At 36.0% G+C, this 23,824-nt stretch overlaps 1 protein-coding gene across 3 annotated transcripts in view; it reads right to left on the bottom strand.

Moving 5' to 3' along the window:
• Positions 1-23,824, bottom strand: part of LNPEP (leucyl and cystinyl aminopeptidase) — a 51,614-nt gene that overhangs the window by 14,062 nt on the left and 13,728 nt on the right. For 2 of the 3 annotated variants that reach the window (XM_030968913.1, XM_030968915.1), the window contains exons 2-8: positions 11,866-12,706; positions 9,332-9,470; positions 6,629-6,760; positions 4,356-4,476; positions 3,570-3,724; positions 3,129-3,242; positions 549-680 (exon numbers count right to left, since the gene is read on the bottom strand). In XM_030968913.1, the coding sequence (XP_030824773.1) occupies positions 549-680; positions 3,129-3,242; positions 3,570-3,724; positions 4,356-4,476; positions 6,629-6,760; positions 9,332-9,470; positions 11,866-12,706 (1,634 nt within the window). Of the gene's footprint in view, positions 1-548; positions 681-3,128; positions 3,243-3,569; positions 3,725-4,355; positions 4,477-6,628; positions 6,761-9,331; positions 9,471-11,865; positions 12,707-14,812; positions 14,920-23,824 lie in introns of all 3 variants that reach the window. The other variant, XM_030968914.1, reaches the window with a different exon arrangement.

Genomic DNA, 23,824 nt, shown 5'->3' with positions numbered 1-23,824 from the left:
GACACTTTAATAACATAAGCCTCACACACAACTCTCACTAGACGTTATGAATAATCACATTTCAGACAACTAGGATATGCAGTAAAATAATCTGCATTCAGAGGCAAGCGTCCAGTTCAGGATATCTCCAAAATACTGGAGATTTTTTAAACGAGAGAGAGTATAAGACTGAGTGATTACTTTGGTGTTTTGTTTTCACTCTTTTTGTAACCACTTGTTACATTCTGCTACCAGAAGAATATATGCCTAGCTGGTTATGTTGCTTCATCTATTGGTTCCCCTCTTACATCTTCAGGAGTATTATATTTAGTGCTCAAGCACTGAACAAGATGTTAAGTAAAGCAACAAATACATATACATAACATCTTCCTAATTAAATGCTACACAGATCTCAAAAACATTATCGAGAAATCCTGCGGTTTTTTAGTTGGGTGTAAATAACATCCAAAGGTCTGTCAGTACATGCCTATTTACTTGTGATTCCACATTCATATTTTCAATAGCTAATGTATCACTTTCCAAATATTTTGGAATATTTTTACAGTTACCTTAATGTAAGAAAGAGCATCAAACATTTCTTCAATTTGCTCTGAGGACTGAACAGAAGAAGAAACTGGATGTGAAGAATTCAAGGCATCCTTCATCATAGCCTTGAAAATTAAAGTAAGGAAATCTTCATCCTGGAAGAGAAACATTTTTAGCTGATTAGGGAGCTGAAATGTACATGTTAAGCAGAAAAGTAAAAGTCGTCCCTGCTTTGCTGCTCCATTGCTCTAGGCAGCAAAAGAATAGTCAGGGTATCTTTTATAAAAGCCATTTCCCTGCCACATTTTAGCCATGGAATCTCACTTTTGAGTTTGGATCATTATGCAGACCTTTAAGCCCCTGTCTCAGGCAAGTGTGTCAATGGCACTAGACAAAAAATGCACCTTCTAAATAAGTGTGTGTCAAATTTCATATTCAATTTCACCACTGTTTTCAGTTCATTTACAGGAGGTAGGGAATACAAAAATATGACTTTCATGTCATGAAGTCTAGAGAAATTATTCATTATAGTAATGTTTGGGAAAATGTAAACAGCAGTTTATCTAGTGATTACCAAAATCTCTTTCTTCTTTTCTTCTAGAATGAGGATATTAGAATTTAATACATTGGTACCAGAACAAGAAAGCCCCAAATACTGAAAAGAAGCTGATCATATTGGTATGTGTCCATTTCATTTCATCAAAGCAAGCAAGTAATTCTCTATACAGTAGAGAGTTAAAAAAAAACCCAAAAAACCCAACAATAACAACAACCAAACAAACCCACAAAAACCCTCTGTGAAATACAATAAAAATAACTGTTAAAGTTTAAAATGTTAAGGCTACTCTTCTTGAATGGAGAAGTTCTGGCTAATGTCTTTTATTTTCACCAAAACACATTCTAGGACCATCAAACAATGAAATGAGATATTCATAAAGGCAGCTTGTCAGAGAGCGTTTGGAATGAAGTACATAGATGTTAGATGTATCCTTTTTAAAAAAGAACACTGCTTTTGTGTCCCACCCTCAGCACATATGCACCCAACAAGCAGAATGGCAACATACTTTTGGTGACAATCCAACTGAACAACCAAGCTAGACCAAATGAAGTTTTGAAACATCCAGCGCTGTAAAAGAATTCTACTGGACCGGGTTAGCAACTCAAGTTTCTTAATACTAATAAGAGTGATTTAAGAACTCAAACTCACACTTCTCCAGAATGCTGAGAAGATGATGATATCTATCAGGCAGGAAACACTCAGTACAAATCAGGTGTTTAATCCCATGACTAAGGCAAATCACATAAACACTCCTAGAAGTTAATTTTAGGGCTCAGGCATGTCCTCTCCTTGGAGCTATCTCTACCCTAATGAAAAATTAGTCTCTCCACTACCCTCTACATTTAATTCCACTAACCTTTGTTTATCTGCCTGTCATTCTCAGTGACAAGAAAGTTTTACAGCAGCAGCTGATATCCTTCCATTGGAAAAGAGAGACCAAATTTGAATCCATCATGTTTTCCAGTGTCTGAAATGCTAGGTCACTTAGTACCTGAGCGAGTTAGTAAATAATCACTACATTATTATATCAGAAAGATTCTATCCTTCAGCCATATTTGTAAACAGAAGTGCTTGGGGGAGTAGTGCTTTGTATTAAGTGTAACCCAATGCTATCAGAATCCGCTGTGGTGGACCATTTGGTATTTTTATGCCAGGTCCGCTCATTTGTGAAATTCAAACTGATTCAGACACAAGCAAGTACCACAATGATGGGAAGACAGGAGTTACACTTCATGTAGGGAAAGAAAACAAAGGGAACTTAAAACAAAGACCATTTAGTTAGAAAGAAAAGACGATTCAGTCAAGGCAGAAGAGATATAACAAAGTTTTTAAAAATGTAACAACTAGCAGGTGCACAGTAGTTAGCAGAACGAACTACTACATAAGCATTTATCTTTAAGAGAAAAGTCTGATGTTGCTATTAGGGAACTGAATAATTGGTTAGCAAATTTATTAACAATTATACTATTGTCTTTCCAGGCTCACACTGTTCTAATCCAATGGCGAAAATATTATAAAAGCTACGTACACTTTTAATAAATGTGGTTATACCATGACTGGTGACTGTGCTTCTTTCATGTGCTTGCAACCTCAGGCATATTTAATAACCTAATGCTTCCTAGGTCTATTAGGAAAAGCAGAAATAGACAAACTTGTTCAACAACATGTCTGCACTTCTTCTAAAAAGATTTTAAGTTATAATTTGATACATAGACATCTACATGTTTTAACACCTCCTATTTTGCACAGAATACTTTAACCTTCACAAAACACAGTAGACCGCCTGTAGGTTACTATCAAAAAAAAAAGCAAAAAAAATTTAAAACCCACAGGAACAATGTACCCGTCTCAAAACCTTTATCACTTTTTTTTTTACCCCTTTTATCACTTCCAATATGATAAAATGCAAAAGCAGAGACGCATGATCTCAATGGTGCCCAGAATTAATTTTAATATCAGTTTATAAGTATCAATCATTTATAGGCAGCACTTAAAAACAGCTAATAGTGAAGGTACTGAAAATGTGACTATAGAAATTACTTACTGAACATAATTCTGGAAAAACCTCTTCCATGGCAAAGTATTCCATGAATGTGGCAAATCCCTCATTCAGCCAGAGATCATTCCACCATTCCATAGTTACTAGATTGCCAAACCACTAAGAAAGACCAAAACCATCATTATTTTCTTAGAATTAAAACCAAATGAGAAGTACTCCATCCATCCTCTGCCTTATCTAAAATTAAGGTAAGGTAAAATGAATGTCAGTCAAAACCACAGCGAAGCCTTTGCAGCAACATCTCCTTAAGCATGGCATGAGAGTTGAACTCTGCCTGCTGTGCTGTAGAAAATACACCTGCAGGTTTTCTAAACAGATACAATGCACTACCCAATCACAGTGAGGGGAGGGGTGAATTTAAGGACAGAACTGCACTTAAAAAACAAAGAAATTTAAAAAGAAAAAAAAAACTTCCCAGACTATTACCTGATGGGCAAGCTCATGTGCTATCACAGCAGTTATTAGCTTTTTATCCCTTGCTGAAGAAGTGTTACTGTCAAATAAGAGTGTTGTTTCTCGGAAGGTGATCAAGCCCCAGTTTTCCATTGCACCAGACTGAAAATCAGGAATTGCTACCAGATCTGGAAAAGATTTGAAAGAAGATTTTGAAAATTGCTAGTTAAACCAATACTATCTTTCAAGACTACCTATTTTAATTATCTAAACACTGCAGTGTGGACATACACTCAAATCCCAAGTACAGAAGCCCCACAGATTTATAATGATGTTTCTCTAGCAGTACTCTCACATAAACAACTTAAGAAGACCCTGCCTATGGATCCTACATGAGCAAAAGTAGCATGGAAATGAGATGGCCTGAAAAGTACATTACTGAAAAGTAGTGTCTTAGAAGCCTGCATTTTACTATCTTTCCAGGCAAACTAATGCATGTAGAGGAGTCAGGCTGCAGATCTTGCAGTTGTGAACATGGTTCACAGATTGAGAATTTCCTCACTACTAAGTTGAGTAACACCAAAGAAATTCTTCTGCGTAAATTTAGGTAAAAATATAAGCAATCTGTTTTCAAATGCTCACAAAAGCTTTCCAACTTGGGAATCACTTAATACTTGCAGTCAGACAACCATATATTTAGTTTTTTTATTTATCTAATAATTGTAATACTTTTTTTAAAAATGAAAATTCCCATGCATTTCTCAAATCAGAGCTTCTTCTGTTTTTTTTAATTAAAAAAAAAAGTCCTAAAGAACTTACCTAATTTTTCAAGGGGGTATTTCATAAAAAAGTATTTTTGGTAAAATTCCAGAAGCTTCACTGCTGTGTCTAGGGCATACCCAACTTGGTTTAGATGCTGCGGTATGGCATAGACTGATACCTAGTTCAAACAGAGAAGAGAAAATATTTTGAAATTTATAGCTACAAAAGATTTAGAAGCAAAGGAGGAGCTGGCAGGAGTTCCTGAAACAGGGAAGACACATTTTTGAAAGTACATACACAAATTACATAGAGTAGTTATGAAGCTGCTCATAGAAAGCTGATTTTTCTTATAGAGCCTATTAACAGGTCAAAATACAGGACACTGTCCTGTGTGTATGCAAGAGCAATTCAAGGATGAGACCTTTAAGGAATGTGTCCAAGAAGGGTCTACATGACACAAATTTTAAAATCCCTCATGAGTTATTAAGTGACCCTCCCTGTACGCCTCAACCAATCTTTAGTCTATGATAGCATTTATATATAGTATGATAGCAGCAGCATAATCTGCAAGAAATTCTCTCGCTCAAAAAAAAAAAATTGGCATAAAGCTCATCCCTATGGACACATCAGACATGATGTAAGAAGCATTTATATAAAAATTGAGAGGTTACAATCTCCCCCTATTCATGTTGAATTGTCTGTATCAAGAAAACATCTTTGATTAGGTTACAGGTACATTCATGTTTAGGACACCCTTCCGTACACAAACAAAGAAATAAGTGGACAACCATATTCCAGTTCTATAAAAAAGGAGTCGCTCTTCCTGTGCTATAAATTAATTCAACAAATGACATTTCAAACAGATGGAAAAGGTGACCTTTTAATTTTTGAGTTTGAATGAAGCACATATGAATAAGAATCCAGTCCAGTGTTCCTGGAGTACAAAAGTGTAAGCATGAAGCAACTTTACTTCAACTCTGCACTATCTTAAAGCTTTCATTACAATAAACTTCTTCTGTGTGAAGCTCAAATTCTTTGTATCTCCCAACCACAAATAGCTGGAAGCATTCTGGATCTCTATTTCCTGGGAAATGCCAATATATGCTTCCTTTTTACTGACTTCCTTGGCCTGCTGGACACTCATGAGACTACTTTAGACCTACTAAAACTCTGGCCTTACTTGGTATTCTTATGCTTTCTCCCTTCATGGTGACAAGTATTCTTAATAAGATTAAAATACTAATACATTTTTTAAAAAAGAAGACATTAAAAATAATAAATTAAATATAAATAAGAAGTATTCTTATCAAGTTAAAAAGTTATCTGCCTCAAAGAGCTGACTGTATGGTATACAGTTCAAATACAGACCTGAATAGAAGCCACAAGGCAAGAAAAAATAAGACGCGTAACAATCTGTTCTATTCATCTTGCATTAGAAATACTTGTATAGATCAGAATCAAAGCCTGTCTTGCATCTTTACTTGTGTTTATTTATGGGACTAAAGAGAGGGCTTCTCCTTCTACAATGCTACTAGCACTATTCCCTCTGGCATTTTCTTGGTACATAGGCACTTCTGACATTTCACCACAAAGGGGCAGTTTCTGCTAATGAATCATGAAAGTCATTGCCTATATGAAGCTTCTGCACTTTCTAAAATAAGATTAAGGAACATCTACTCATATTACCACGTTTATTCTTTAGTTTCTCTAACTGCACACACTACAGAAATAGGCCATACCCTTGCAAAGGACAAAGCTCAAGCAGGACCAACTCTTTGATGTTTGGAACCTTTGGAAAAACAAAATTAAGTAAGTGACTAAACGCAGATTTTAAAGTCACCTAAATTTGCTTTACTGTAGAGCATGAGTTTTTCAGATATGTTATCTTGGCAGGTACAGAAAATTTTGTGGCACTGCTTGAAACCATGTGTAAGTGTTTCTAGAAACTTGTCACGTTTCTTTACATTCTCAGAACAACTCCTGATTTTTGTGACATTACCGTTGACAGACGAAGCATTGAAAATAAGAGTTTAAAGCTGCTGGCTCTGAAAGCTCTTAGGAATTTTGCATTTTGTAAATTCCCATTTTTAACAAGATCTGATGCAGAGCCCCTTGTTGTAAAAGTGTATTCAGCCTGCTATCACCTCAGTCCACTATACAGCACATGGCTTTTGTCCCCTACCTATGATGAGCATAATGAAACCAAGAAGATAAATAAATTTAAAAGAGATAGAGTTTGTTTTTTTTGCTTGAGGATCTTTTTGTTTTGTTTAATAGCCTGGTCAACCTGGGAAGAGTGAAGCAGAACTTAAAGCGAAACAAACACATACCAGAGTCCCATTAGTTTCCCTGCTGATGTTTTTCAAGTCTGCAACAACAAAAGCTAGTAGATAGGTGCTCATCTTCAAACTCACAAAAAACTCATCCTGAACAATTCCATTTGTCACAGGTGTAGAGGCTTTCTGCAGGGGAAGTGATTATTAATGCAGACAAAAGAACACTAAGACATAAAAGAAACCAATGTAAAGTAATTATTTCATGCTACAATCAATTTATAGGCACATTTACACAGTATCTTTGTACTTTTGTTATATTTCAGAGGGATTGATGATGCTTACAACAATGTAACAAGTTTAAGAAGACATGAAACATTTACACTTATATATACAAAAATTATTTGTCAAGTTTTATTATGTAGTATTACCAAACTACTATTCTCTTGGAGAAACTAACCTAATTTGGATTGCATTTAAAGTCCCAGGATAATCCAAAGTCAACATATAGATCAGCATTGATTCAGGAGAGCGTTAGGTTAGACCAGGGACATAGTTCAGCATACCCTACTGAAAACACTGGTGTTACATCAGTTAAGTATTTGTCTCTTTCCATAAGTCTCAGCAAAACTAGGTAACCGGACATACTTATTATTTTAAAATTGAACAAAATATTCATCAGATGCACTTTTACAAATCAAAAGAGAATGCATTTCAAAAACTGAGGAAAACCTAAGACTAGTTAATTCAAAGCAAAAAGATGCTCAGCTTAAACATACACTGACAAAAGTGACCGTCTGCCCAGTTTTCTGAGCACACAGTAACATACTATACAGAAGTAAGATGCTGTACTGTACCCCAACTTACTTTCTGTGCAGTTTCCTTTAATACTAGTCTTAGAAAAGCATGCTATATGTCTTTAAGTACTTTTCTATGTATTCCTTCACAAACATGAAATACAAAATGGACAAAGCAAAATTTTTAAAACCACTATAGTGCAGAATACTAAAGGTCTGGAAAGAGAGAAGGCAGTTTATAAATTCTGAAACTTCATATATTATTTCGTTTTCTGAACCCACAAACATACAAAAAACAACAACAACATTAGTTTTAAACAAGACCATTTGAAACCAAACAAGGTTTTGACATTTAACTGTCACTGAAAATTTAAGTCAGCCTTAAAGAGAAATGGATTTTTAAACCTGAAGCCATAACCACTATAATAACTGACCATTATGTATGAGCAGAATGCCATCTTTCAATTTCTCTAGTGAATTCATAAATTTCTGCCTTTATTACAGCTTTTGCTTCATAAGGAGGTGACAGTCTGTTTAAGAAAATCTGCTGCAGCTGCAGATAAACGGGTTTAAAAATTAGTTGTTCTCATTAAAAAAAAAAAAAACAAACAACACACCCAAACCAAAAACAGGGCAAACAAAACCATAAAAGGAAGCTCCACAGCCCCAAAATACACAGTTTATTACTAGCCTTAATCCATGTCAAGACACTGTATGTTGCCAAGTTAGTGATGTACACACTAGCTGACAAGGCCTACTTCTGAGATCTCTTGGTCACATAGGTATAGATGATTATTTCAGCAACGTCTGCTGGACACATTACAAAATATTCTGAGCTGGAAGGCACCTACAAGGACCACGGAATCCAAGTCCAAGTCCAATCAGGGCTCTAACCCACAACCTTGGCATTATTAGCATCTTGACCAGCACATTAACCACTTGCCCAGCTCCTAGCAGAGGAGAGTGAGTGAGCACCCTTTCTTTTTTACATAAAACAGAAGAGTGGTCTACCAGAGTTCTTTTCTTCCTGTATGGCTAAGAATCACTACAAATCCAAATAAATGTTTGTACACTGTGAAAAGATACCTATTTCATAAGGTTGCAGTTATTAGCTTGGTTTTCAAAAACAAGGCATCTGCATCAGCACCTGAGCTTTAGACAGCTTCCTGGAACCCAAGCTGCAGTGTACATAAACGTACCAGAAACACCAAAGGTGTAATTTTCTCATTTACAGATTAGACCAATGTCAGTATTGAGTTTCTGCTGGATGATAAATGGTGGTAATGTTTTCATGACAGAAAAACTAGTTCAGACACAGACTAGGTAATGTTAGCCTTTCTTGTCTGTCTAAATGAATTAGGCTGCCATAAAAGTTTGTCAAAGGCAGAATGGCATAAACTATCACCATAAAATTCAGATAAGCTCCCAAAAGATTTTGTCTGAAAAATTCTAGCTGAACGAATGTCAGAGTCCTCATTCACATTCTGGAGATGACTCTGTGTTTATATCACACCTCCCCTCATTTAGCCACAGATGCACATCCTTCAAGATCCGGTGTATCTTTCACATACACTGGTACGAATTACACAAACTACTGCTGAAGGTGCTCCAGTACTCTGCACATGTGCAGCAGCAGCAAACACAGAAAACTCAAAAGCAAACCTCAAGGGGTGTTGAGACCAACATTACCAACAACATAGCCTTTGCAAAATAATAGTTCATTTAATTTCAACAGGAATCCTTCAGTCATTCAACTGTCTGTCAGTAACATCCTACACTGCGCAATGCATTGAACAAGTGTTTTCTCTACAAAGCTCAAGTTTTTAAGAACAAAACAGTTGATAAAGTCATACAGTTTATAGCTTACCCACTCAGGTAAATCCCCTGGACGTTAATGCAATAAACACTGAAATGGATTACCTAGGCAGCAGCTCTACTAAAATTCCCCTACAAAAGCAGGTACCTTTGGCATATTTGACAGAGTGAAAAGTTTCTCATCCCTTTTGATCTTGATTAAAAAAGTAGCTTTAAGTGCTGGTTCATCAAAGCATGGAAAAGCAGACCTTGCTGCCAGAGGTTCAAACTGAGTTGCTGCAAACCACCTAATGGGAAGAGTGGAGAAGAGCAAAATAAGAATTATTAAAAGCATAAATGTCAGTTTAGTTAGGATAGAACAGTCATTTCCCTTCCAAACATTCTAAGAGCTTGTTATGGGAATAACTTTTTGAAGACTGGCTGGGCCAGCCAGAATAAATGTTTCATTCACAATTTCTTCTTTAAAACCCAGTTAACATATTTATTTGAGGAGTAATCTTCTTGGCTATTTTTGGCTTTCTAAACGAAGAAGAATACACCTGAAACAACCCACTTAAAAAACAATTGCTAAAATATAAGCTAGCCAGTTTCCAGAGAGAGCGAGCAAAAAGAAGATTGAAAAATTAAATTAGCAAGCATGCCTATTAAATAAGAGTGGAAACCTCTGCAGTAGATAGGACTGCAAGGGAGCTTTTTCATCTAATTGCCAGGCCATTTCCTGCAGATGTTCCCACAGTTCATCTAACTGTATGTCTGCTCCCTGTGCTGGCTAGTAGATGGATTCTGTCCAAGTTCATGTACTGTCTTGTCTCTAATCCAACAGCTATTAATATTGCAAGATGACTTCTCAGGAGTCTATCTTCCTTCTCCACTATTTTTACACTACCTAGCCATGGAGATTACAGCTTTTGATGGAGAGCATTTCTGACTTTCACACCTGCAAGACAACACAGAGTTTAGCAAGTCTACTAATTGAAGTATTTACTGGTGCTAGATGGAGAAGATGGTACACATTTTGGGTTTTATCTTCCTTGTTTTTTTTTTAACCTACTGCCAAACTACCCAGAAGTGTTTAGGCGGTTTATTTGTTCTGTATTATGATTCAAACATTTCTGGATATACAGCTTCTCTGAGAAGGCACAGTGCTGACAACTCACAAGATTAAACTGCATGTCTGCTTTTAACTTCTTACTCTTTTCTTTCCTCTGACAAATTAATGCAGTTTCACTGCAAGATTGTGCAGAAGAAAAGCAAAGAATAAAGAACCATTCTGCATAAAAATAGAAATAAGGCCCAATTTATTTATTTTTTATTTTGCTTTGGGCAACAAGTTAAGTGAGTTATTTTGCCATTTTTTAATTTTGTATTTTTGTGATGATATAAAAAATATTCAAAAGAAAGTAGAACTAAACTAAAGAAAATTTTCTTCCAAAAAATCATTGGAAAATATTTTCTTCCAAAATCATTGATAGTTTGAGTTTTATATAGAAAGTACAGTAACAACAGAGGTTATCAGAGTAGTCTGCATTTGTAAAACTACAGACAGCAGACAGACAGAGACAATGCCGCTGCAAAAAGAAGAGGCAGGCAAGGCAGTGGAAATGATGAAATCACTGAAGAGTTATCTGGAAAGGATTTACTGAAAAACATACAGGTTAAAACATGTTCAACATACAGATTAAAACACCCTGTTCCTGAACAAAAGCAGGTAGCACTGGACTGAAGGGGGACAAAACCTCAAAAAATTACTCACAGGTCGTATTCTTCCTTTTTGAACAATTAAGCACTCTCTTTCTACTACAGTAAATACAAATAGAAAAGAAAGCTGCAGCTACATTGGAATAGGAAAAAAATCCACTGAATTTCAATCATCTAGGTAATTTTTGCCTTCTACACTTACCACTGCACTCTTACATCTGCTTACTTCATGAGAATTCATGTTTTTAATGTCTGCAGTAAGTTGCTTAGCTGACCCACACTACTCTTCCTGTCTCTTTTTTATTGCACCCCACTGTTTCTAGAAGACCTGCACGGATAGTTACTTGCCCACAAAGGCATGAACACTCTTAGGTACACAACCAACATAAGGCCCATCTAAAGTGGGGAGGGCCAATTTTTAATAATCTTCTTGATAAAAAGCACTAATTTACTCTTTGTAAAAATAAGTGTGATGTTTCCCTTTTCTCCAGTCATGTGAGACTGCTGACTGCTGTGATTTTTTCATATATGATTGAGAGTGTCTTGGCAATGACATCTCTCAGTTCCCTTACGACTTTGTGATGCATCCCTTTGGGCGGCACTGGATTCCTCTGGTGGTCTTGAACCTGGTAGCTTTTTATGAGGACAGGACTTTGTTTCCTCAGTCCCTGCCTTGAGACTTAAGGGCTCAAGAAACATGGGAAGAATTTCCAGAGAGAGAAATTAAAAATTTAACAAATCAAAAAAGCCACACTACAACCACCTACAACCTCCACACTGAAGTATATTTCACTGTAGGAGAGGCTGCCCTGACTTAAGGAACTCATCCATGAAAGACATTTTTCAGGTAGATTAATCAAAAGACTCTTGGAATAACAGGAATAAGTTGCATAAAACGTCCAATAAAAAAGCAACCTTTTTACTTCTGTTATCAAAGTACAATCTAGAAGTGACAGAACAGAGAAGCTGTATTAGTGGGCATACCTTTGCTTAGAGTTCTCATCCTTGTAAGAAATTTTGTAGAAGCCATAGTAGGTGTCTGATAAATTAGATGAATATTTCATGTCAACAGTGTAATTCTGTCCTGCAAGGAGAGCCTCCGGAGCCATGAGTGCAATCTGGTCATGCAATGGATATTCCAGGAATTCAACTGGCTTTGCTTGCTGCCCTTGTGCTGAAGTAATTGTTGCCTCGGTGATATTAAGTCCTGAGCTGTGAAGTACAATCTTCTGAGTTACATGGAGGACGTTGACCACTATTTTTACAGAGCCTGTAAATTTCAGAGTCGTTAAATTTGGCTGCAAGACAAGATCATAGTGCAGTGGTACAACATCAGGAGGAAGTCTAATTTTTGCCCATGGAAATAGTTTTCCATTGGTTGCCAAAGGATATATTAGTTCCATTGTATGATTTTTTTTATGGCAGCCTTCTTTGGTAAATGTACACTTGGGAAGAAGATAAATCACTATTATTAATGAAAATGCAATCACAAAAACAACTGTGCAAACCACCAAGGTCCTTGTAGAGGGAACTGAGCATGATCCATTTGGATTTTGTCTATATGCAGACCTGTTATTCTGCAGGCTCGAGCTTCTGTTCATGAAGGACATCCCCAACAATTTTGCTGATGACTCATAATCCTCCTCATCATCATCCATTTCATGCTCTCCAAGGCCACGCACCAAGAGACGAGAGCTTCTTGGTTCATATTCCACTTCATCAGGCTCCAGTGGATGTAAACAAGGCTCTTTTGCCAGGTCAACCACATCGGGCTCCTCTTCAAACATACTATTTTCAATCATATTCCTGGGTAACTGGATTTGATCTGAAAAAGAAATGCCAATATATTACATCATAAACAATGGGCTTGATTTTAACACCTCCAAGAAATTTCACTGAATTACAGAATGGGAAACATCTTTACAGTGCATACCATCAAGATCTCTTCCATTTTCTCTCCTAAATTTGTTTCCTGGAAATATTTCTACGCTTTTCTGCTTACACTAACTTTGCTATCAGTATCTTCAAAAGGATGCTCTCCTTGGGCATAATCAAAAGCATCTTACACCATAACTGGAGGTCAGCTAGACTACTGCACTGCTCTCCCAGTCCACTGATGTCATTGGCTTGGCTGCATTTCCTCTACTCCAGTAAACTATATTTGGACTCAACTAAATTCTTCAAGTTGGATTATTTCTTATGTTGTACAGTAAAGCATAACAGCCAATACAGTTCTAGAAGTGTTTCAAATACGCTACTTTTTGAGTTAGCAGAGGAGAAAATCTGCCAACGTGAGGGCAGCCACATAAATAACACATTCATTAGACATTTTTAAATTTAATTTATTCACAAACATTGCAAAAGCAATAAAACTATTTCTCACAGAAAAATAGCAGTATAAAAGTCAGAGTTCCAATTGACATCTTCATTTAAGATAATCCTTGAAACAATCCATGCACCTAAGAAGTCAAATCAGTGCCAATCAGACTGTTTGCCTCCATAAAATTTGTCCTTAATAGATAATGGACCAGTGAATATAAATGAGGAATTGAAATTCATACCAAATTTTAAAATCACATTTTTATAATATGCAGTTACATCTTGATCAAACTTCTGATTGTATCTTCCATATTTTTGTTTATCAAAAGGTTATCTTTTAGCTAATCAGTCCCCAGACACAGTTCTATCTATCCAAGGGACTAGAAAACACTCTTGCCCAGCTGAAAGGGTTCAGAAATTAATCTAATCTCTTTTGGACATGCCTGTCTACAGTCAACTGACCAATATTCACATCACACCTCTATCTTCCACATTATTTGTTTCCAGAAGAAGAAAGCTGTTTTTTGCTCTGCATGTAAACTTACTATAAAGTAGGGTAACTTGTATTAATTTCTGGCAAGAATGTACATTTTGCCAATCTATAAACAACCTAGAATATAACTGTTCCTCCAATGTATTATTTATTTTATTTTTCATTTTATGAAAGTCAAGTTTCTATATGGCTGAAAATCTCAAAGTGGAAATAAAACATTTTAAAGAAAAGATGGCAAGAATATTTTCAAACTAGATATACTAATATATACTAGATATACTAGATATACTATTCCTCAACATTCACTCTAAATGTATCAAGACTTCCTGTTTCAAGGCCACAAGCTCAGAAAAACTGGAGTTCAGTAGCTGTAGCAATGAAAAGGCCATAAAATAAGGTAAAAAGAAAATAAAAAAATCCTTCCCCAGAAAATCCAGTAAGAGAAGGGTACTAATTAACCTGAACAGGAGATATAGTAATGTATGAAAGCAGGGAGTTTGGTGAAACTTGGACCTACCTTCTCTAAGAAGGAAAAGGATCAGAGGGTCACAAGATGTCTGAGACTGGAAGGGACTTCAGGAAGCCATCTGCTCCAACCTCTAGGCAAAAGCAGCTTCCAGAATTTTCTATTTTTATTTTTTATTTTTTATTTCCCAGTACAGTGCTCACATGCCAGCCTTCAGGCTATGACTGCATTCAGTGGTCTAGCACCATCACTTCTACACTGAAACACGTGCACTTGCATGTCAGACTGGGGGCCACACAGAATTGAGAGGACAGAAAGCTAAAGTGAAACTAGAAAACGAAAACACATAGGCAAACTAGTGGAGGAAAAAATGCGGAAAGAAAGTATTGGGCAGCAGAAACTCTTTTACAATTCCTCTCCTTCCAAAAAGAGTTAATCAAGAATTCACTATAACTTTTAACAGAATTTCTTGATTACTCACCTCTGCTGGTTGCCTTCTAAATCTGCTGACTAGCTTCAATCAAATTTGAAAACAGGCTCAAGACCAAATTTCTTCAAGACCCAATGAAATCCCACCCCAAAACAACCAGTGGCTGGTAGAAGACACCCAAATCCATATCTGCTATGTAGAAAAGGCAGGTATTAAGACTCACATCTTAACCACTCCAAAAGGTAGCAGTCAATCAGTACACAGCTCCAACCCCAGCCATGGCATGTGCAGCTGCATGGCCAGCAAAAGAGGTAGAAGACAGGGGAGGCACTGCAGAGGAAAGGAGGAGAAAGATAAAGTGCATAAATCTAGCAGAAAGTAGGTTTCATCAGCTCTGAGGTTTAGAGTACAGTTTGCTTTCTGAGGAACTTATTCTCCAGTAAATAACTTCTAAAAACAGTATTTTCAAAGTCGCATGCATGTAGTAACAACCTTTTCAGTGAAAAAGAATTATACTAAAAAATCTCAAACTAAAACTAAGATAGAAAAGTTAAACTAGAAGTTAGCTTCAAGACAATTCAGAGTTTTAATACCTAGAGACATTAATTTCTAGGAACACAACAGTTATAGGTAATTTCTACAGAAATATTTGCACAAAATGGAAGTAATCAAAATCTGTAAGATCAAAACTTTACTGCATATCAAAAGCATCACCAGACTACTACTCTCCACTGGAAAGAACACAGACCAAGTATCAAAAGGTTACTAGAGCTATTTATGCTGACATAAAAGTCTTTTAATCCTTTATTTACAGAACACATTTTTAGGAGAATTTCTGAACTCTTTGCTTCCTGCTGGTTCACTGGCATTGATAACATGATAGTGTGAGTGAACTGAACTTCTATGATATTTCAATTTTAACCCATGAGCTGTTACGATATGAGATAAACAGCCACGTGAAGCAGAAAACCCCAGTATTCTTGTTCCTTATGTCACAAGGAATATGAAGCATCTTGAGGAGCATGATTGCAAGCATCACATTTAACCATCATCTCTCATACCATGTATGGCCAAGCAGCCAACAATCCCATTTTAAAACACATACAAAGCAGATTAATTCATATTCCAAATATAACACGGGATAAATTATTATAAATTCAGGAGTAGGAAAATTAACCTGGAAAGAACTTGCATGGTTCCAGTGAACTACCACTGTCATGCCAGAGGTTGCAGGTGCGCTAGACGCATTTGTGGTCACATGAGTCCACAATAATGGAAGCACTGATCTGAGCTGCTAAAATGTGTTACAAAAGCCATCTGCCATCAAGCATGGCAACTTCAATCTCAATCTTTGCTAACCATAAGTCTAGTGTGAGAGTAAACATGGAGGTAAAAGAAAAAAGTCTTGGAAGTAAGTCTTGCAGTTCTCTACATAGTCCTAATAAAATGAATGCTAAGACCCTAAAGGTGAAAGCTTAAGCTTTTAGCTACATCAGCTAAAAGCTTAAACATACCCAAACAAAAGTGATTTTACACAATTCTTCTACAAATTTTTATTCTGAAACCAAGAGATTTTAAACATCTTCCCCAATACATGATCTATTATCACATTTAATGGTGAATAATATGAATACTCACAGTTAGAAAAAAATCTTAGAAAAGATGTGAAGTTAACTACTATATGATTGACAAATCCAGAAAACTAATCTTCCTTATACTGAAAAAATGCAGGAAGGCGTATATTTTCTCAAAATTGATAGTTCTGAAAGTTTCTTTACAGCTGCCTCCTACAGCACAGATTCCCAAAAATCTATTGCAAGATATCTCCTCATTACAATATTCAGGGATGGTAAAAAGCTGGGTCTATTATTTTCTTTGAAGAGGACAGAATGCTTAGGATGTGAACTTCAAATGCAGTTTGCGCCAAGACAACAGTACAATGAGCTTGCTGTATGTACTGCAGTCTTTGACAATGTAATCCCCACAGGCTCTGATAATGTGACCTAGGTGGTAAAGGACACAAAGGGCCACAGCTTGCTCCTACAAAACATACACTCTTCACTTCTATACTTCTCACAAATCAGCCATCAAACTTAGGAAGCAACTTCACCACAGTACTCATGTTTAGCATGACACATGATCCTACAGGAACAATCAGGTGTTGAAGTAAAACACTAGCCTAGCATTTGCTCCTGGTATTTATTCTGTCTGAAGAGGTCCAATCTCATTATGGAGAAGAATGTAAGCTTTTTCCTGAAGTTTAATAGACAACACAATGTTTTGAATTTTAGTGCGTGCAACAACAAGATATCTCATGATGTTTGGTTTTTGGAATCCATTCTAAATATTCTGCAGAATACAGAAAGAAATTATTGCTTTGTATTTCAGAGACAGTATCCTCCTGTAATGCTATTGATATCTCTTTTTAGTTCTAGAAGTATGTACTTTTCCCTTGCAAAACAGTATCAGTAGTCTTTTGTCTATCATGTCTGGGTATTCTACCTCAGAGCAGAAATCTCAATACTCAAAAGTCTTTTATGGATCTAAGCAACCTATTAATTGAGTTAATTCCTTTTTAAAAGATATCCAGAAAATGCTCAAGGCATTTTATTTTTCAATTTCTCAATTCTGAATAAGCACCTAAAACTAAAAAAACCCTAAAAATCCTATTCAATCCTATTCAATTCAGACAGATTGTTATTGTTTTCTGAGACTGAAATTCACCCCAATACGATCTTAAAATAGTGAGAAGTTATAATAAAATATTTTAACTGAAAAAACTGTTAGAGGAATTACAGTTACACCTGACACATTGTAGCAGTCAAACTCCCACTGAAAATAAGTGAGAACCTTTCTGTAATTCTGGAATAACCTAGGATCAAAACAACTATTGGGTAGCATGTACCAGCAGAAGTAGCAAAACCCAGACCAAACTTGTAAAGGGGTATAAAATGTGGCAACCAACTGAAATAAAAACTGATTTCCCACTGAATGTAAACTACTTCAGCTGCACATAAATAATACGAGAGAAGGTGCAGAGTTAAGTCTGCCCAAAACAAGACATTCAAGCCTTGCGGGTCAAGAAAGAAAAACAGAAAAACCATGAGCCAAGTTACTTGTTTTGCTATCAAGCAACTCACTGATAATAGGTCAAAGAATAATTTTGCCCAATGATTTCAGGAATAGATGTTTAACAATGCCATTAGCTATTAAGAGCTATAATACTGTTTTGCATACACAACTTTCATGTTCAAATTTAAAGGCATTGGCCCTTTTTTTGGCAGAAGCAGCTGCTGACAAAACAGCAAATTCCATAAACAAACCACATAAATTTGCTCCTATTAAAAGCCTGGTTGCTTCGGCTAAAGCCATTCAGCAGGTCAAAAAGCAACTCCAAGATGGATTTTTTCCCTTTAAACATATTCTTTATCTTTATCTACCTGTCTAAATGCCACCTCAGCTAGAAGTAGTGGTGAAACACTTGCAAGGTTTCAGCACAAGTACTAAGATCAGAGTATGTTATTGCTAATACATGAATGAGCTTGCCACTAGGACAGTAAAGTGAGTTGGAGGAGAAGATGCTGTTGGGCACAAATACTGTGTGACACAGTCTAAAACTAGAAGAACAAAGGCTCCACTAATACTTAGGAATTGGAGAATTAGTTCTACACTGTTAATGTTTGGCAAACAGCATAAAATTCCTTGTTTCCAGGACTCTGGAGGAACTATCTGAAGCACTTATGAGCACTTGCAAATATTTTGTGTATGGCATGTAAGCATGCCATTTCTCTGTAATGCAGAGAAATGCATGCTTGTATGTATGTTTAACTCATCAGTAAAAATAGTAAGACTGGTTAGAGTACATGGAACCTGACCTTCTCTCCCTTACTTGGTCCTTGGGACAAGTAGAAAGAAATGTGGTAGCTATGACTGAAGCAGGTCACTCATACATAGCCATGGATACAAAACTGAACAAATGCTACTGCTCTTTAAGTTGTTTAGTCCTTGTCAGTACTAACAGTAGGTCACTTGGAAAAGCCAATGAAGGAATTCTGCAGAAATAATGACACATATAGAATCACCGCCCTCTCTCATATCAAAAGCAGTAAATTTAGTACAACTATTTCCCAGAAAAAGAAGAAAAAACAAAGGTTGAAAATTAGATATCAAAAAAATGCTTTCACTGTAACTTAAAATTTATATTTTGCTTAGTGAAATAATAATTTCTCATTGTATCCAAAAAAACCCCAACTAGAAACAGCACAAATTTAGAAGAATGTATTAGCCATGACAAATCTGTTGAAGTTTTCTGCTACAACTGCACTGTCTTTAAGAGGTAATATGACTTGTGCAGGCATGGCTCCACAAAGTTTGCAAATAATAGGTATACCTGCTACAGAATCTGTTATTTTAGGGAAAAGATTAAGACATTATTCACAGCACAGTACTCATCTATATTTATGAGAGGAAAGCAAAATATACCTACTTAGTGAAATTTCTCACACATATCTTATGTCTGTAGTCATGTCAAGCTAGTGACCAGAACAAGATGAAATGAGACTCAATTAAAACCAGATATACTTGCATTGTACAGTTTGCATGCAAGAAGGAACAAAACAAGCTATAGGAGAAAAGTACAATGAATATTCAAAAAGCTTTCAGAAACATTACGTGTTTCTATTATTAGTTTCTATATAAATTTAAAATTACTCAATATTTTAAATCCACACACCACTAAGGCTGTCACTGTAAGAAAAAATCTTAATGCTCCTTTCTTTCCTAGAAAGACTAGACTTGACTGTAGAAACAAAACTGTGATTTTTCACATTAAAGAGTCATCTAAAATGTGCTTAAGGACATCTGAGGCACTAAGGATTTGGAAACACTATTAAAGGTTTACACTTTTCTTCCTGAACTGTCTCATGCAAATCTGCATCTTCAGCCTCAAATAGGAGGAGGGTAGACACAGAGAAATGTTTAATACACCAAATCTCTGAATTGTCCTATCTAAAATTTCAGAAGTGTTGATGTGCCATGTAAGTACATAGAAGTACTATGGAAAAGCAACATAGCGTACGGTATTCAGTCACCTCTTTTAAGTTTGGGGGATTTTTAAATTAAATTCAGCATAGACCAAACTTCCATATATAACTTAAATCTATGTATTTATGCTGAGTTACTTAGTAAAAATATAATTTTAACAGAATTGTAAAAATTAAAACTATATCCTTGGGCTCTGCTGTTATTAATGGCAGTTCACCAGCTCTACTTTACAGGAAGCAGCAGATCAATCACCCCAGTTCCAAACTGTGAAATATTAATGTTTTTATAGAAGACAGAAAGGAACATGCACTGTTATTTGTGCACCTTATGCTGGACTCAAGGCTTGAGACTTACTCCAAATCTTACAACCCATCCTCACCCATAACTATTGTCCTGGTTATTGTTTCTAAGTTGTATGAGAGGAGAGAAGAGAGATGGACAGGTCAAAGGGGAGTTCCAAAACAGATTCATTGTCATAGATACTCAAACTGGCGTATAAAGGCATTTTGAAGAAAATTTGGTTCCAAATATTACACTGGAAATCCAAAGTTGAGAAATATTTCAGAAAGTGCAATCACTTCCTCAATGGAAACCAAAAATCACTAGTTCCAAACATCATTAGTTAAGGGTTTTTATTACTGCAGAACAGCATTAGTGTTTTAAGTAAACAGAAATAAGAACACAATTGTCTATCAGATTCTTTTTTCAACCGACGAGGAATAAAATGGCCAGCAAAGAAGAAGTTTCATTGACAGCTAAACATCTGAATTGGTAGACTTTGAAAATGGATACTTAAAACATTAATTATTAACATTTTCTTAGATATAAACTTCATCTTTCTAAAACTAAAGATGAAATAAGGCTGGAAACTTTAGCTAATGCTGTTTATGAATTGCATAACGTAATATGACAGAAATGAGTTTCAAAAATCCAGCAGAGTCGGAAGCAACATTCTACCCTACTCAACTACTCCAGCAAATGAAATGAGAAAAAAACCAAAGATCAAGAAACAGAAGCGACAACTTAGAAAACTAACAGTATTATGTATCAATAGTTTTGTGGAAGATAAATATTTTAAGAATAAAACCCTCAACAGATTACTGATGCAATATGGTTTTTTGTTTTTCAGAGTCCCACTTGCCTATTTATTTAGGCACTATTCAAATCCGAATATATCTATTATGTCCTGTCTATATGCTGTATTGTAAGATATTTGCCACAGGATTTGAACACATACATGACATTATCTCATCACTAGGTGACATCTAATTTTTTACCACAAAATTCTCAAAGAATACAAATAATTGGCATTGATTGACCTCTGGCAGTATATGCCAGTAAATGCTCAGTCTATAAATAAGTGCTTACGATGAGAAAACCTCCTGCTATCAAAAGCCTTCTGTTACGTTTGGAATGCAGATTCAGAATTTCAAAACCTACTGGTCAAATCAGAAATAACCACAGCTCTGCAATAAAGCTTACGACAGGTTGCTTGCTCAGGCAAGCACTTCAAAATCTGAACAATTATACAAGGGACACGTAAATCAACTGGCTAAAAGCAACCATACTGGTATTTAACCTTTAAACTGTAATTCACTGTTGAAGCATCAGCAGCTAGGAAAAGGAAAGCCAGGCTTTCCCACCATTGAGTATTAATATGAAGCCTAAATTTTTAAAGGCAATTAAGCAAAAAGATAAACATATGTACTCATATGCAGAAGTGATTGTCACCTTAATGTTCATGGCCAGTCCAGAACTATGGGTTGAAGCCTCTCAATCCATCTGAACACAAAGTACATAGAAGCTGCATTACCTTTTGACATCTGAAAGCAGATAATCTCCAAAAAGAGGAGAAGCAGAATTGCATCCTATCTCTTTAACAGTAGGAGTACAATACTGACTGGACCCAGACTGGAGCTATGCAATACAGTTTTTGTCACAGACATGCAAAACAAGTGATGATCAATCAGACAGACTTCACATGCAATTCCATTCCCCTCAAAAGCAAAAAACTATGAATCTGAAGTCGGATCTCACAACCCTTGCATACAAAAAAAAAGGTGCACTGAAAAATAAACATTCAGTAGCATCAGTAATGCTACAGACAGTCTTGGAAAGTTTCTGTAGTTTATTTGGTAGCAATATTCCAAGCTCAGCATGCAATTATTCCCAGCACTGCCGGCTCCCTGGTACTACCTAGCAACCATTCTTTAAGGATTAAATTTGCCTTTTGTATGAACTGTTAATTGCTGTGGTCTAGTGTCTTATTTTTACTTGATGAATTGTGTACATTAGCATAGTCAAAATCAGCACAGTGGTTGCTGTAGATTGATTTAAAAAAAAAAGGAACAAAAGTGTTGAAATCAAGCAAAAAAAAAAAGACAGACATTTTATACATGTAGCAGAAAATAGCAGTAATAGTTGATCAGACCTGCGCTTATAAACATTTAGGAGAACTGCTATATGATTTTGTCTGAGAGGTATTTACTTTTGAAAGAACTTAGTTTTGAATTTTTCATTAATTGCTCGCTGATAAGCTCTTCTGGACAGTCTGAGCAAGCAGCATTCTATAAAAAAAGAGAATCTAACACATTTAAATTTGCTTTTCCTAGTTTACAAACTGTTTATTTCAGGACTGATGTAATTCCTCCAAAGATATTTGCTCTTATTTTAGCTGCATTTAGAGTAAGTTGCTCCAAGGCAACCCTCGGCCTACAGGTTTAGTATATAGGCCTGTAGTTTAGGCTGCAGTGAGAGTAGACTCCTACAGTGACAGCTCTTAAGCCAGAAGCAGCACTCAGAGGTTCGAGCAAAAGTTAACTGAACACAAAAGGCTTCTAGTGGCTCAACAGGTCCTGAAGTTGTAGAATAAGTAGCACAAACTTATCTTCACACTGGTGCTGAAAATCGCTCATGCAGACAATAGAAAAATAAAATCAAACGCTATGCTAAACAACAGTTGTCCGATGATACCAGCTCTTAAAGACATAGGCGTCTCTTTTCTTTTTTAGAACAGAGGTTTAAAAAACAGATAAAGGTGTTACTTGATCAATGATCTTTTCTGGGAGGAATGACTTTGAATCTCAGCAGTCCAACTGAAAACAGCCTCTCATTTGAGCTCTCCTCTATGTAGCAGTTATTCTGATGTCCTCAAATTTCTCCCAAAACAGTCATGCACTGTCTTGTGTTCGTGGATCCTTTTTTCTTGGCGCATAGAGCCATTTTCCAATTTCATTATATGTAAACTCTAGCTAAGACCAACAAAAACACTCGGAAAATTATTTATTACTGACATTTCCACTTTTCAGCTGCTCTGCTTTTGTAGGTATCCAATTTAAAACTTGCGTGAAAATACCCAGGCTGTGTTCATAACAATTTCTGCAGTTCAAATACATCAAATATGGGTAAAGAGTAGGTTATTTAAAAGAAAAAACAAAAAAGCAAACGGAAGTCTAAAATTAATTTCTTGTTGAAAAACAAAAGCCACAATTTGGAGGCAGTTTTCCCATTTGCATTTCTATAACCAGTTCTCAGAGAGACTGAGGTACTGTATGGGCTTGGGATCAAAACACCTAAAGAAGTGTAGCTTAAACATTCAGTTGCTGTTACTTCTGGAAAAAAAATGATGATCAGTAAGCAGTTTCTCTTCACAGGGATAAAAACAAAGCAGAACTTTGGTTAAAGTTATTACCTCATCAACTCACAGAGCCACTCCTGAATGATGAAGGAACTGAGGTCAGTGTAGAGATTTAATGTCTTCTATCCAGAAATTTAATTCTTATTTGGTTAAATCTGGTTTAGGATATTTCTTTTTTGTTTACTCTATCAATGGGTAAATTACTCTAAATCTAAGTGACTTGAAATAACAAGGGAAAATTTAGAGCTAAAATGCTGAGGTAAGTTACTCAACTTTACGCTAGTTTCCATACAATATAGAGAATTCTCATTGTTACACCAGATTTCAACTACACATTCTGGAGAAAAACAAAAACCACATAAAACCACAAACCACAGTAAAGCAGGACAGGAATTTTCCAAGTTACTTAGTTTCTCTCCAACCTACTGAAAGGTGGTTAGTGAGGTGGGGTATTGGTCTCTTCTCTCAGGTAGTAAATGACAGCACAAGAGGAAATGGCCTCAAGTTAGGAAAAATTTCTTCATCAAAAGGGTTATCAAGCTTTGGAACAGGCTG

This window comes from Camarhynchus parvulus, chromosome Z (genome assembly GCF_901933205.1).
Source record: "Camarhynchus parvulus chromosome Z, STF_HiC, whole genome shotgun sequence".
NCBI classification, from domain to species: Eukaryota; Metazoa; Chordata; class Aves; order Passeriformes; family Thraupidae; genus Camarhynchus; species Camarhynchus parvulus.
Note: the sequence above shows the minus strand (reverse complement) of the source record. Positions and strands in the feature narration are given on the sequence as shown.